This window comes from Nilaparvata lugens, chromosome 11 (assembly GCF_014356525.2).
Source record: "Nilaparvata lugens isolate BPH chromosome 11, ASM1435652v1, whole genome shotgun sequence".
Taxonomy (NCBI): Eukaryota; Metazoa; Arthropoda; class Insecta; order Hemiptera; family Delphacidae; genus Nilaparvata; species Nilaparvata lugens.
Genome location: NC_052514.1, coordinates 13077060 through 13093227, shown reverse-complemented (window position 1 = coordinate 13093227; position 16168 = coordinate 13077060). Strand labels below are relative to the sequence as shown.

At 32.8% G+C, this 16168-nt stretch overlaps 1 protein-coding gene across 1 annotated transcript in view; it reads left to right on the top strand.

Annotated features, from left to right (window-relative positions):
* Positions 1 to 16168, top strand: part of LOC111056187 (fasciculation and elongation protein zeta-2) — a 69921-nt gene that overhangs the window by 42877 nt on the left and 10876 nt on the right. Inside the window, exon 2 of the mRNA XM_039437615.1 lies at positions 15765 to 15873. Within this exon, the coding sequence (XP_039293549.1) occupies positions 15765 to 15873 (109 nt within the window). The remainder of the gene's footprint in view (positions 1 to 15764; positions 15874 to 16168) is intronic.

The window sequence follows — 16168 nt, the reverse complement described above, 5'->3', positions numbered from 1 at the left end:
TTGGTTACAAATACTTAACATGAGGAAAGGCAGGTTCACGCCCAAAACTGTCCCATTTTCAATTTATACACACAACAGGCTCATGCCCAAAACTGTCCCATTTTCAATTTATACACACAACCGGTTCATGCCCAAAACTGTCCCATTTTCAATTTATACTATACTGTCCAAATCAAAAATTTTGGTTATATCACTTTCACTTTTCAAAATACAATTTACGCTCTTCAATACTCAGATAAACGAGTAAATTTTGAATCAAATACTTACTATTAGAGTCTAAAATCAAAAAATCTAGAACAGTAACTTAGTAATTATTCAAAAAGTCTAAAGTTTGTGCTTCGTAGTTCTTGTGGCATAGGTTGAGTTTCATCATGTCATTTACTAACGGTAAAATTTAATACACATATTTATGGACAATCAAGATTCATGTTCAAGTAAATCAAAGCTCAAATTCACTATACTGATCTTTCTATCTTTCCCTTCCACCTCTTGTGTCATTCTCAATCTATCCTCATTTATCATCTTCATACCAACCACATTATTCCAACTCAGCTTAGTAACGATAAACACATTAAGTTAGAAAGAGCTATAGTGTATTAACTTTCAACTGTCAGCAATTATATTATTTATAAGGAATACGGAAAATTTAAAGTGTTTCTGACAGTGGCACATAGTCTGCACTGAATAAGTAAGATTGGCCGAGATGAATTATATCTGCTTGAGTAGTTGTGCAGTAAAGTACTACTGAATCAGTCATGAAGTGACCTGAATCTACCTCACTCACTACTGTCACTTGATTCACTCCAAACTTTCAGCTTACCTTTCTTGATAATATCAGTGTTTTCCATTCAACCGATGCAGACATTTTGGATTGAATCCTTCTTCTGCCTCATCTATCTCTAACCCACTGCTCACTGCCACACTATTCTTTCCTCACAAGTATCTTTCTCACTAAAACTTTACTCACAAGTTTTTCTCTCTCCACTATTTTCTCTCATCATCTCTCGGTCGCCTCTTTTTCTCATAAAATTGAAGTATTTTTCTCTCTTCCTTCTCTTTTTCTCTCTTTTTTCTTCTTTTTTTCTCTCTTTCATTATTTTTTTCTCTTCATCATGGACGTTCACCTCAGAAGGTCTTCCACAAGGGACTCCCCACCAACAAAGAGCCATCCTATATCTTCTTCACTCTTACCTTACAAGAATACATCTCACTTGCTCACATCTAAGCATCAGAACTCATGTCACTTAGATATTCTCTATATCTCTGTGGATATATTCCACTCCATAACAAGCATTCTTCACTTCAGAATTATTGTCCCTGCAGTAAAAGCAATGTATTTTTATTGACTGGACAATATTGTTCATTCTGCGGTTCTGCAGGGCTCTTACTGCAGACGTTGATAGATCCAATTCTGACCAGAGGTTATTCTGCAGGTTTGCAGAGGTCATTCTGACGTATGCTGGAGTTATTCAATAGTTCACATCAATAATACAGACGTATTCTGTACATCTAGTTTTCAATGAGTGTTCATTTTGTAAGTTTCTAAATGAGTAGATATCAGCGTAAAGAAAGAATAGCACAAGGTTATAACACTATGGGATATCTTCTCATGCAATTTTTCCTCTATGATAATTATCTAAACAGCTAGTTTCCAAATGAGTCGACTGTGGCCAGGTTTAGGTGTAACAAATCAAACGATTGTGTATCCTACCAAATTCATAAATGTTGGCATATCCAATCAAATTTATAAATGTTGATGTTGAAATGACAAAATAATGTGTTGATACATCGCAGTTAGGAATGAATCATTCAACAATCATCTTGAATTTATTTCAACGAAAACACATTATATTTGTAACGAGACTATAACATTATACATTCGAAGTGAATTAAAAAATATGGAATCAATAAAGTAAATATCAAACTCAAATAAGAGTATGGAATACAACAATTACTGGATCATAATACTGTGTTTTAAATAAACCTTGATATAATTTCGTTCAAATCTTTCTCCATCTTCTTAGATACAAAGCATTTTGTTTAATGTGTATGCGTTTCTACATTTTTAAATATAATTTATTGAAGAAAAATGGATAGTCTACAGGCTGGTTCATGGTTTTTCTAGTGTCTACTACTTATGTCTTTCTTCTAAACCCACTCAATATATTACGTTCACATTCCCATAGGAAAAGTATGAATAAAGTCATAAACACAATCTCCCAAAAGGGGATCGAAACCTCTTTGTGGCTTTTAAAGCTGTCTTCAGGGAGTTGAAAGATGTGTACAGTTTAGAAAGTAAGATATTCACCAGCTCCTGTCTTTTAGAAGAAGATGTCTTCTGGAATCTGAATCACACATTATAACTTGTATCCTATATTTTACAGCTATTATCATACATCTTGAGTAACACATGTCCTGAAAGAGGGACCCTTCTTGTTAGAATTCGGGGAGATCCCCAAATTTCGGACCGAAATAGAAATCCTGGAGACAGAGTTGTCTTCTACGTACTCAACCTCTTCTTCTTTTTCTTCATCTTCTTCTTCTTCTTCTTCTTCTTCTTCTTCTCCTTTTTATTTTTCTTCATCTTTGAATAGGACCAACTGTTTGTCATAAATCAGAGAAGTGTGTGTGAGAGTGTTTGTTTACATCATTTAGTTCACAGTCTTCTGCTAAAGAAGACGTGTCTTAACTTATCGTTAAATTATTGAAGTGCGGGTTTTTTGGAGTTATTGTTGGTTCTCTTCAATATGCTTGATATTATTTATCAAGTTGATTTATTCGGTATTCTCTTGATGTGTGAAGCATGATAATGGTTATTGTACAAGTTTCAGTAACACTGAATTTTTTCCGAAATAAGGGGAAGAATGTTCTTCTTGCTAGTTGGAATTTCAGTTTTTTAAGCTCACTAACTTACTGGAGATTGATTCATCAATTATTTATTGATTGATAAACATGTATTCAAACATTTTTTTACGATAATTTGTAGTAGTTTTATAAAGGAATAGTGAATATTCTATGACACATATTAAAATTTCTTTTTCATGCCATAAATCATTAATATGAATTTCTCACTACTTGCTACATTGTGAATAATAATCTGTCATATATAAGTTTCAAAATTTCGATTATTCTACTAACATTCTATATACTTACCTATCTTCAGATATGAGTGTAGGAAAAGCTACGAACAAGTTTAGCCCTTCTGGGCCAATAAAGTGTGCAGTCATTTTTTCCCATTCTATTCAGATCTCTGGCATTGTTTGACATGAACCATGATCACTTGAATTGACAGTAATTGGAGTGAGAAATTGAGAATGATGCAAGAAGATGCTAACACACAACGTTGAATGTTTTCAAGATGCGCAGTATGATTTTTTCTTCCTCCTCCTCATCATCATCATCATCATCATCTTCTTCTTCTTCTTCTTCTTCTTCTCCTTCACCTCCTCCTTCTCCTCCTCCTCCTCCTCCTCCTCCTCCTAATCCTCCTACTTCTCCTTCTTTTCTCTTCTTCTAAACAGATCTTTAAAACATTTCAACAACTACTGTTGTAGTAGATGTAGCGTATGTGGGAAGCAAGTCATCTAAACTACAAAAAAAGAGCACACCATCTTTCTTGAGCTTTGAAAACCTTTCAACTGTCAGCATTTCGTACTGACACATCAATGCGCTTCCCATTTAAACAATGCTGACAGTTTTAAGTAAATCTGACTACACTTGGAAACCGCCTAAACTGTCAGCATTTCTTACTGACAAAGTCAACGTTACACCCATTCAATGAATGCTGACAGTTTCAGGTGAATTTCACTCTAGAGAGTTGGAGCACTCCACTCCAGTTGCTCGTCTTAATTAAGAATGCGATCTCTGCCAATTAGATTAAGTGCTGATGGAAACTGAGAGGAATTTTCTTCCACTGCCTGTAAAAAAACCACGTGAAACAGTTAGCTGTGCAGCTATCTCTGTTAAACTTGTTAAATGGACTTCTTAGAATCTCAGTTTGTGACTGAAATTCAATAACAGATACAGCATATTTTCAATTGAAATGTTGTTTATAAATCAATCAAATATTTAGTATGTTTTCTATAAATACCCTTGATATAAAACAAAATTGCAACAAATGAAAATGTCATGAAACGTGCATGATATACGCTTATTTCATTATTGTTAGTATGAATTTTATTGTAAAGCCTGATAATGTTATATATACTCAATAATACATGTAATACTCAATGTAATACTCATATAATACATTGAACTGGTGTGCTGTAGAGAGCTCTACTGTTAGAATTATTTAAATGGGAAGCTGTTATATAATAAGTCAAGTGCTTATTACTTTCATTTATGGTTTGCCATCAATGTACCTAGAGTACATGTATTCTAGGTGCATTGGTTGCCATGGGTAACCATGATTTATGAATCTATTCTTGTTCTAATATGGAATCGAATGGATGTTGAATACTAATGAATGTATATTTCATCATTTTACGATATAACAGAAGCATTGATGAGGATGATAAGGAATGATGACAGTTAGTTAATATCTCGTTAATCAATCATTTCAAACACTCTAAATCTGCTGTAGATAATAACAATACTATCATCACATGGAGCTTTCGATCTTTACTACCATTTTGAATACTCACTTCAGTAGGCCTATAATTGTAATTGAGATATCATTATTTATAAACCATGATATCATTGGTTAACTTCCTTTGTTTTAGTGAAAGTAAGATTGAGATAGGTCGTCATATAATTGAAACTTCTGGAATTGCCTTTCAACCTCTGAATTATTTGTTTAAAATGAGAAACTAGTTAGTTTATTACACCGTGAACAGTTAATCAGAGATTGATAATAGACCTATTGCTAGTGACAAGCTGGTTACAACCAGGAACTAGCTGAAATCAATAGTCTACGAAGTCTTTGAAGTTTATATTGAATAAATAAATATTCGATTCAATGAAATTAAACAGGATAAAATAGAATCAAATGTTCACTTTGATTTGATATCCAAGTCAGATTTTTCATATACTTTGATTATTGAATAAAATGAAGAGTTGAGTGTAACCGATTTGATATTCAAGGGAAATTTTCAATTTGCTCCCTATTACCATAGAGAAACAATAGCGTAAGTAGATATCCCATGGTATAGGGAATTTATGTCACAACTTTTACTGTTATCTCAAGCCGATTACTGTCTATTATTGTCAATTTTTACTGTTTTGTTGGGGTGAGAGTGTATGAACGGCACAATTTGAGAGACTACCAGCGTCACACAGCTTCATGGGAAAGAACTACGTGAACTATCGGCTTGGGATAACAGTAAAAGTTGCGACATAAACGCCCTATACCATGGGATATATCTACTTATGTTATCTTTTCTCTATGCTATTACCAATTATTGTAATTCTATCATTCTATAAAATAATCCGTGTACCAATAAACAGATTAATCTCTAATCAAAATTCACTGTATTCCACTGAGTATGACTTGTAATGAATATTGTAGTAGAATTCCTGTATCATTTCATGTGAATTAAGCTACCATATATGCTAGAGTCTCGAGAGAAATGAATTGGATTGAAACTGAAGTGAAACCAATCCAATTTACGTTAATAAGTAAGTTAACTCCATCTGGAATCTGGGAGCAAAGCTTTCACCTAGCATTAAATTAATTCCATATCAGAACCACCATATGGATTGAGTAATGAATTTCTTAACATGAAACTAATTTTGGTTGAATAATAAATCTAAGTGGATTAACATCACATTACGGTTATTTGATGCCGAAAAATGTGGATTGAATAATAATTAATTTGGTTGAGTTAACATTTCGACTGAGTTCGAGCTAATCTGTGTGTCTCCCTCTTCCTTCTGTTTTTACCTTCCTCCTCTCTCCAGCGTTTGCTTGTATTCGATTATTCCCTCCCACATCTTACTTTCTCTTTCTTCAGACACTTTCTATCCCCTCACACTCTCACTACTAGCAACTGGTGTTCGTTATAATTATGCGAAGTTGAAGGCAGAAAAAAACTGAAGACAGTTTTCGATTCCTTCGAGTGTCTACATGTGTACACCAGATTACATTATGGCAAAAAATTGAGAAAAGAATATTATGAATCTTGATCGACACTCTGGAGAAGGTTAAAATAAAGTTTGGCATCTGTGATGCAATGTGAAGCATATGTTATCTTTTCTCTACGGTGGTAAGAAGTCAAATTGATTGATATAATAATCTCCAATCAAGATGGAGTTGATGATAGAAGCTTGTAAGGCCTACTTAATTGAAGTGGAATGATAATTGAAATATCAATTATTTCCATATTGATATCCTTAACACCACTCAAAGGATGACAGTTATCGTTTCTGCAGCTTGAAATATACACATGCAGACATGTAACATATGGCAATATTCTTTTCTTCATTGTCTTCCATACTCCTCCTACTCCTTCTCAACCTTCTTCTTCTTTCCCTTCTCTCTTCTTCCTTCCTCTATCTCTCTTTGTTCAATTTTTCTTCCAGACTTCCTGCTGGAACAATGTGAATTGAATGATTAATTTGATCAATGAGACACCTCTAAGATCGATAAGTTTGATTATGTATTATAAAAGAGGAGAGAAGTAGAACATTAGTTAGGAAAAAAGAATGAATCTATAAATTAATGCATTTAAAAGAACCGATGATGAAAATTTGCAAATTTTTTCAAGGGAAATGAAACTGACAACATATCTTTCATTTCATCGAGAGTACATTTTCTTGATAGCAAGCTAAAAATACAATATTTGCTTTATATCACTGCTGTAATGATAAATGTCAAGTAAAAACCTAAATTTTTGAGGTACCTATTTTGTTGACTATGAATATTGAAGTGGAAGATTGAGATATTATCTCATTTAGGGTAGAGAAAAGTAATACACAGTATTCTTGTAACAATTCACTTGTTTCCCCAATCTTTTTTTGACGATCACATGTGAAAAGGATTGAGGGTTTAGTGTAAGAGAGGGCCGACTGCGTCCTAACTTCGTCCTCCTCGGTCGAAAATGAAGGCAGTCATTCTATTCAATTCTATTTACAGTTGAAAATGAGTAAATTAAGGAAATATCTCTGATGTTGACAAATAATGTTTTCCGAAAGGGATACACATAGAGAAATATTCTTCACTATCAACAAGTCAACTTCTGTGACAATCAATCTTTTATTCATTCTTCATTCTCATTCGATATGCAATGTAATAAATTAATGTTATATTCATCAATGAAATCATTAATACCTCCTTAATTTATTGTATTGTAATTGTACGGGTAGACAATAAACTGAAAGATTTTAGAATACTGAAGAAACATAATAAACTGCAACTGCACCTATCATATTAATTTACAACCAACCTTCACAATAATAAATTTATTACTCGAAAATCATTCATATTCATAACACGTTTAAGCTCCTTGTCAAACTAGCCTATTACAAGCTACAAGGATGTGTTTGTAGGAAACAATAGAAAGTTATGCAACTACCACTTCTTTCCAAAAGTTAGATTCAGTTTAAAACTGTCAGCATTTCTTCAATGGGAAGCTTTGATGTTATCAAATCAGGAATGCTGACAGTATGAAGTGAATCTCAGTAGCATTAAATATTGTGGAATTCCCTTCATACTGTCACTATTGGTTGAATGAGAAGCATCAGTGTCATTTATGACAAATACTGACAGTGAATCTTCCATGGTAGTAGATGAATTTTTATAACCGTAAAACTGCTTTGAAGACTTTGGATTCGCTAACGAAATATTTGTATTTCGTCTACATATTCGTTTCATTTATTATGATGAAATGAATCGGCTTAATCATTTGCTATTTTTATATAGTTTAGTAGTGCCTTAAAATAGGAAAATATTCAAAGCCGTAGAAAACAAATTGGAGAAATAGGCTACTTTGAATGTTTAACATTTAACATCTATTAAAATAAACATGCTTCTTCCTACCCAACTAGTGAAGTTATTTTTCTAATGTCATCATGAGTTTCAGGATTGTGCATGGTTAATTATAATTTGTAAGTAGTGATCTCAAAGTTGATCCAATCAGTAGTGATTTCAAAGCTCGTAATTCGATATAATGTGGCTTTCTTCATGATTGTATATTTGAGATAAAGCTCCACTCCAGATACAGCGATTCAGCGTCCAAAACAGTAAATTCAGCAGCTACTGTTTTCTCGTCCTGTCCATTCCAAAACTATTAAGATTTTCAAAAACGAGGGAAATTTTATTTCCAATAGGTTTCCTTAAGTCGTCGAAAAATAAGAAATAAAATTCAGGATGTTTCGAACCTCTGCCCCACCTTTGTTATAATTATATATTTTCTAATGCTCCCTCAGTAAACTAAAGTTTTACTTGAAAGATTAAAGTTCCTCACTATTTTTGTCGTACTGAATTCCCCTTCTTCAGAGAACTTACCCCTCTCAAGAATATGGACTAAATCCACTCACTCCCGTTCCAAGACTCATTCCCATTTTGGGCGAATATTGAACTTTCGAGGGGGAAAGAAAACATTCTGGCATGAAAAAAGCATGAGGGTGTAGGAATTTATGATGGTTTAGCGAGATTCGAACTGTCACGATTCCTCTCAAAAACCATAAACTCTTGCTATTCATACAATGCTGACATTTTGATGTGAATGCCACTCTAGTTGGGGAAACATGGTAGATTTCAAGGGCATATTTATGAAGGGATGCTTTTTAGGGGAGGGGGCTCAGAACGTTGCTCTGAGGGGGATGAGTTGTGTGAGTGAAAATTAATCAATGTTTCATGTTAGCCAGAGTTTACAAGAGTTGTCTGATAGTTCGAAGTTTGAAATTAGTTTCAATTGAAGACGTCGAGAAGAGTTGAAAATCAGTTGACTAGTTGGGGCATAGTTGGAGAAGAAATAGTATACAATAGTAAGTTTAAAGAATAGAAGTGGTAGCCCTGATGAGAACTACAAATATTTTTAACATGAAAACTAACATGGGAATGTATTGAAACAGACTGAAATTTTCATCATACTAGAAAAATGTACTAAGTTATTGTTAGCATATAATAAGGAAAAATTAGAAAGCATATTGTTATACAGTACTTCATAATCAAAGAATGAAAAGTAAACTGCATTGTACATTCAAGTTGGAATAGTATAACATTGACTAATCATTTTAAAATGAAGTTTAAATAATATAGCATTGAATAACCATTTTAATATGAAGTTAAAATAATATAACATTGAATAACCATTTTAATTAGGAAATGTAAGAAAATTACGAAGAATTGTTTACTAAAACAACATTCAACAGAGTTGAGTTACAAAATGGCCGGCTACATTGATTTCGAAATGGCGTCAAACCATCAGCCAATGGTAGAACAGCTAGAGAAAATAACAGGGAGAGAGTCAGTCTATGCCACTGCAGTCAGCCAATGATAATCCAGCATTATTGTGTTGAAAGCTCAGCCAATCGTAGAGCACATTGAGAAAGTTCTAGAGCATCTGGGAGGAGTCAAGAGTCTATGTGATTTTATATCTGTCAGCCAATAATAGACCAGGATTGTTGTAGTTTTAGATAATTCATTTATTCCCATTCTATTTAGATATCTGACATGAACCATGATCACTTGAATTGACTAAAATTTAGAATGATGCAAGAAGATGCTAACACACATCCTTGAATGTTTTCAAAATGTGCAGTATGATTTTTTACTTTTACAACTTCTACTTCATCTTCTTCTTCCTCTTCTTCTTATTCTCCTTTCTTTTCTTATTCTTCTCCTTCTCCTTTCTCTTCTTCTCCTCCTCCTCCTCCTCCTCCTTCTTCTTCTTCTTTTTCTTCTTCTTCTTCTTCTTCTTCTTCTTCTTCTTCTTCTTCTTCTTCTTCTTCTTCTTCTTCTTATTCTCCTTTCTTTTCTTATTCTTCTCCTTCTTCTTTTTCTTATTCTTCTTCTTCTTCTTCTTCTTCTTCTTCTTCTTCTTCTTCTTTTTCTTCTTCTCCTAATTGAAATTAAAACTCATCCTTGTAAATTATAATAATGGAGTAATTCAGAATTGAAAGAAGTCTCATGTCGTAAGTTTATCCCTTACAATCTTAGCCTATTCCACAATCCATTATTATGCACTTCACGACACCCTTGAAGTACTGCAGCCCCAGTTAAATAATATTAATAAATAGAGATGGCGGCAACCTCATTTGTATTCCTCACCGAAGCCACCTGTAATGGGGTCACATCACAGTAGGAGGTCTTTTCACCGTCTACTGACCCCCATAATAACTAATAGGGGTGTCATATGTCACATCTGTTATTGTTATTGGGTCTCACGTTTCATTCTCCTACCCCTACTACATTCACTTACTCCTTCGTGTTCTTTTCTCCATTCTTTATCTCCTGTAGCACACCCACACATTTTGGTTCCTCCTAATAATCCCTCAATGCTCGTTTTATAAAAATTACATTTTACTTTTTAACCGGTCTACTTTTTCACTGTTTCTTCGAAGGAGAAGAAGAAGAAGAGAAGAAGAAGAAGAAGAAGAAAAAGAAGAAGAAGAAGAAGAAGAAGAAGAAGGAGAGGAGAAGAATAAAAAGATGGAGAAGAAGGAGAAGAAGAAGAAGAATCGAATAAAGAAGAAAGTGATTGATCAACCAAAGGCCAATCATAGCTTATTCCAGACAAAATATGAATAGCTTGCTGCTTGTTATTCAAACTTTCAGTTTACTGGATACCTATTGATAATGGCGTAATAACTGAAACTAATCTCTCAGAAATGTTCAAAGTGGTTGTTGTAATTTTCAGTCGTTTCATTCAATGTAGAGTTCATTCAAATTCATTGAACGTTCTGCTGTCATTCATTGATCATTGAATCATTTGATATTACTCATCCAAATATCTATTACTATCATATCATCTTCACCACAACACAGAAAGAAGAACAAAATTCTCCATAACAAGTCAAAAATAAGGTACAGCAGCTTCTATAGTATAAACAAGCTGCACTCTCATAAAATGAAGCTATCCCGTTTGAAATTTAGGTCATAAGCAAGCGGCGTTGAACCAGAGCCAAATATCCTCAACTACTTTGTCCTTGGACTTTCATTGTGGAAATGTTAGTTAGGAAGGGTTGGCAATAAGACTGACAAAGATATCAACATGGAATGGAGCAAAATCATTCATTCCTTCTCTCCCTTAGTTTCACCCTCTCTTCTCTTTTAGAAACCCCTCTTTACACTAATTATTCTTTCTCTCTTTTCTGTTTCTCATGTATTCGATATTCTCTCTCCTCTCTTCTCTGAATTCTTGATTCGTTATCCTCTTCTATCTGAATTATCATTCTTATTTATTAGATATTCTCTCTCTACTCTTGAGAGAGATATTTCTGAATATTGATTACCCTTATTCACCATTAGTCTACTCTATTTCAATGATATTATTTTATTTGATTACATAATTACATCACTCTATTCATTATATGATTTGTTCTTGAATTTTCATATATATTGAAACTTCTACAAAAATTTTTTTTGTGAACAAATCTTTAGTCTTATAAATGAATTAACGTTCTTGGTAGAGAGCTACTGGGAAGGATATTTTTAATACTTTCTCCAAAGAATGGACATTGATATGTCCAAAACTCCGCCAATTTATGTAGATGCATTACAATATTATATTGTATAGTTATTCCAAATTGATTTTCTTTATATCATTGTACAGTTCAATAATTAATTTCTTAGTTTATGCTATGTAAATTCATCTAAAACTTTGGTATATTGTAAGCTATTTTATGAGTGTATAAGCCATTATATATTTTAATCTACATAAATAAAGTACTCAATCAATCAATTTACTCTTCTCTGAATTCTTGATTCTTCATCCTCTGAATTCTCAATTAATTCTCTCTTACATATTGATGCTCTCCTCCCTTCATTCTCGTTTTCCTCTCTTCTCTTAATCCTATCATTTCTTCATACTCTTTTTATTTTCTCTCTCTCTCACACACACACACACACACACACACACACACACACACACACACTCTTCCAATCTCTCCTTCTATTCCAATGTATGAAAGTTGCAGCAGAGCCAAAAAGTAGGACAATAGAGTTTGTAATATAATGGGGGAATTGTCTGGAATATGAAGTTAGCTTGGAAATTAGGTCAACGAAAATAGAGCAAATATAACTCAAGAGAGTAGGAGAGTAGTATGTCGGCCAATAGTATATTTTGTAGCAGAGCAGTCAAATGTTTGCTTATTGTGAGAATCACGTTATAAAGTAAGCACCTGATTAACATTGGTTTTTCACAGATTTATTCTTTTCTAACTTTGCAATGTTGCCACGTCGTTTGTTTGCTACTCAATTATGAAAGTTCACTATTAAAATAACATGTGAAAATAATATTTTCTTGGTGAATATGATATATCTGAGATATAATTAATCACTATTTACCAACAATTAATACACGATTAAATAAAAAAACTAAGAAACTGTCAAAACCACAGATTATCTTAAAAGTAGAAAGACCGGGTTCGGTTGTTAGACCATTGTCAATCTCTGATAAAATAATACAAGATTACATCAGATATACCGGAATGAATTAAATCACAGGTATCTGCAATAAGAGGTGGTGGTAACAGAACATTGACAACTCTGTAGTCCTATCATTATAACGAGAATCTCACTATAGTAGCTAGCCTAGTTATTGAACTATAATGACGTCACGAGATGCCTAGAGAAGCCTTTTTTCTAATAATTACAACATGATAACTATGTCTATAATAGAAATTTCATTGTATAAATTATATTTCACTTGTTCCCAAGAGGAGTTGAAATTTATAATCCTCACATAAAGAATAACTTATCAAACCTTAGTGAGTGCTCAAGCCTCAAACTCTCTCAAATTGATGATGGTTGAAACCCAATTTGAAATTTCCAGCAAGCTTCAATGAGCATTAGATTCTTCAAATCAATCATTTACGACCACACAGTTGAGCTTAGACCACAAAATGCTTCAAGATTATTTTCTATCTATTCTATACAAGTACGGTAAGTGGTCAACTAAGAAGTTGGAAGAGTTGGAAAAGGAAGGAATAGACAAACATAACAAGAAGAAAGACATGAAATGGAGCTAAGAAAAAAGTAAAAAAAGGGAATAGACACGGAACACAAGAAGTGACTCATGAAATATGACTTTCTCCTCACACTGAGCGTGTTCCAGAGTAAGATCACTTTATACCGACAGCATTGGTTAAATGTGAAGCAACGATGTTATTACATATGAAATTCTGATAATTCGAAATAGATCTCTCCGACTATCATATCCATATGCTACATTTATTCCATCTTTCTTTGTCTCATGGCCAGAATGTGTTTTTAAATTTAGATGAGAATACATAGCAGGAGACTACTAAAATAAAACAAATTCAAACAGTTTTGACAATATTCTTCTGTTTTGTTTGTGTCCTTTATTTTTTTTCTTTGTCCTATCTCCATTTTGTTCTCTTTCGTCCTTTCTTCTGATCTTGTTCCTCTATATCTCATTGATTTTTTTAGCTTTTAAAGCTGAAAATCTATAGTGAGATTCATGTTACCTAGATACATTTGGACTGTTGTAAAAATTAGAATCGGAACCGTTATGGGCTTATAAGCCTGTGGTACTTTTCTGTAAGTTGTGTAATTCTGAATGATTGAATAAATAAATAAATAAAATGTTATGAAGTAAACCATAACTGCACAGTGGAAACTATATGACTGCATGGTTGCCAATTTTCTTCTTCCACTGCCTTCCATAGTAGCTGTGATGCAAATCATCCCGGTATATCCGATATAAAATCAATCAATTAAGCTATTATTCAATAATTTGAATAATTGTTTGTAGATCAATTCAATTTCAATTATTTTCACACGTCACAAAACAAATCTCTTCATGATTAAATAATAGATTTTCATATAGATAAAATATCCTGGTAGTTCATCATATTTTTACATAGCCTGCAAACAATTTGGCAACGGTGGGGAATTAGAAAAGGATGATGATACCTGCTTTGACAAATGATAGACAAGGATAACAAACCAGTGTTAATCAGTTGCTGACTTTATAACGTGAATCTTAATATAGGAGTATTCTGAAGAATTCAGTTTGTTTTTACAATAATTGGTTTTGTATCCATGAATTTATTATAGATGGAAATCAGAGATTGCATTTGTTGTTCAATGAATCACATGAAATTATAGCATTTAATTAGGATCTTCTTCAATAATTTTATTGTGTGTTCAATTATGCAAAATTAGGTACTGTATTCGAGATTATTCACTTTGCAAGAATAAGTGATGAAGATAGTAATTTAATCAATCAATTAATCACATGAAATTATAACATTTAATTTGGATGCTCGTCAAATAATTATCATAATTTTATTGTCTGTTCCAATAATTCAAAATTGAGTACTGTATTTGAGATTATCCACTTAGCAAGAATAATTGATAAAGACAATATTCTAGTCGTGTTTCTTTATTAGATTCAACTTACTCAGATCCCGAAAATCTTCAAGCTCCAAATCTGAATACTTATCAGATGAATCTGAGTTGTAATCCGGACTTAGCACGTCTTGACCGTGAAATCATCCGTCTGTCTGCGTCTATTAATAAGATTCCTATTGTGAGATTCACTTTAAACTGTCAGCATTAGTTGCATGTGAAGCACTGATCTTACATATGTAGAATGTTGAAAGTTGAAAGGGTATCTCCCTATAGAAGGATGCCAGCACAAAAATGCACAAACATGTCCAACTCGTTATAAACAGAACTGCTCATGGATAAAATTCTCTGATTGTGGGAGGTGAAAGGTGAAGAAATACGAGGAAAAAATTGGCTGCTGTTCAACAGTAATGATAAATTGGGGTTTCCAACTTTATTAGTCTTTTGTACAGTTTGAACTATGAGTAAAGCAAGTTAATATACACGCTATGTTGTTGGATGAAATGATAATTGACATTACACGTTATAAGTTATTAGTCAGCACGCGATTCACATTGGTTAACTGTTATTGGACGAAGAAATACAATCTATCTTAATCCTACCTCATTATAACTTTGTCTATACACAACGAATATCCAACTTAATATCCAATTAATATCCAACTTTGTCTATAAAGGTGGATATTAAGCAATGAAGAAATATAATGAACTACTTTGGAAGATTCAATTTTAATTATAGGAGTTTATTATTAAGTCATAAAAAGATAGATTTTCTCCTTGTGGATATAATAATATACTCGAGATTTAGTTGATAATCATGATGAACATCAAATATTAACAATAATTATTTATAGACAGCTGTGATCTACCCGGTATTGCTCGAATCACAGCTATCTACTATTATAGAAGGCAATGAAAAAGGAGAGATGTAAGAAAAAGAGAGCTGTGCTCACACCCTTATCTGTACCTAACAATTTGGCATCACATTGTGGAAGCAATGTTATGTCATATCACTGAAAATAGCAACCATTCAAACATTATTTTTCAGGATAGTTGTCAAAAATTATTGAAAGTAATTGATAACTACCTAAAGGATTTATCCAATTTTTCTATTATACTTAAACAATGAAACAACCAGCAATGATGCACAATATCAATCATAAATAGGCATCACAGTGTGAGAATTATATTATGTCATGTCATTAGAGATAGCAAAATCGATCTAACATGATTCACTTCAGGATATTTTTCAAATAAATCTGAAATACATAATTTTTTCATTTTTTCAGGATGTGGTGGACTATCACGGGCAATTTCGGCAACATCCTTCCTATAGACTGGTCAAAATCCTATGCAAGGAAACTCCACATGCCGGCACTCAATCTCAATGAAAATAAAGTAAGTAGCATGTATTTTCAAAATAAAAGTCTCACAATTCAATAATGATAATACGGTAAATGGTGTATTACTGAAGGAACATAAAATACAAACATAAGATTTACTTCAGATTCTATGAAAATTATTTTAAAGTTAAAAGCCAACAATGATACAAACGAATCAACATAATAATAAGTTGTGAATAACTGCATGGATTGAGCCAATACCTACTATTACTTAAGTAATAGTAGGTATTGATTGAGCTCATTCTAGCTGAAACCATAGAGAAATAATAGCATAAGTAGATATTCCATGG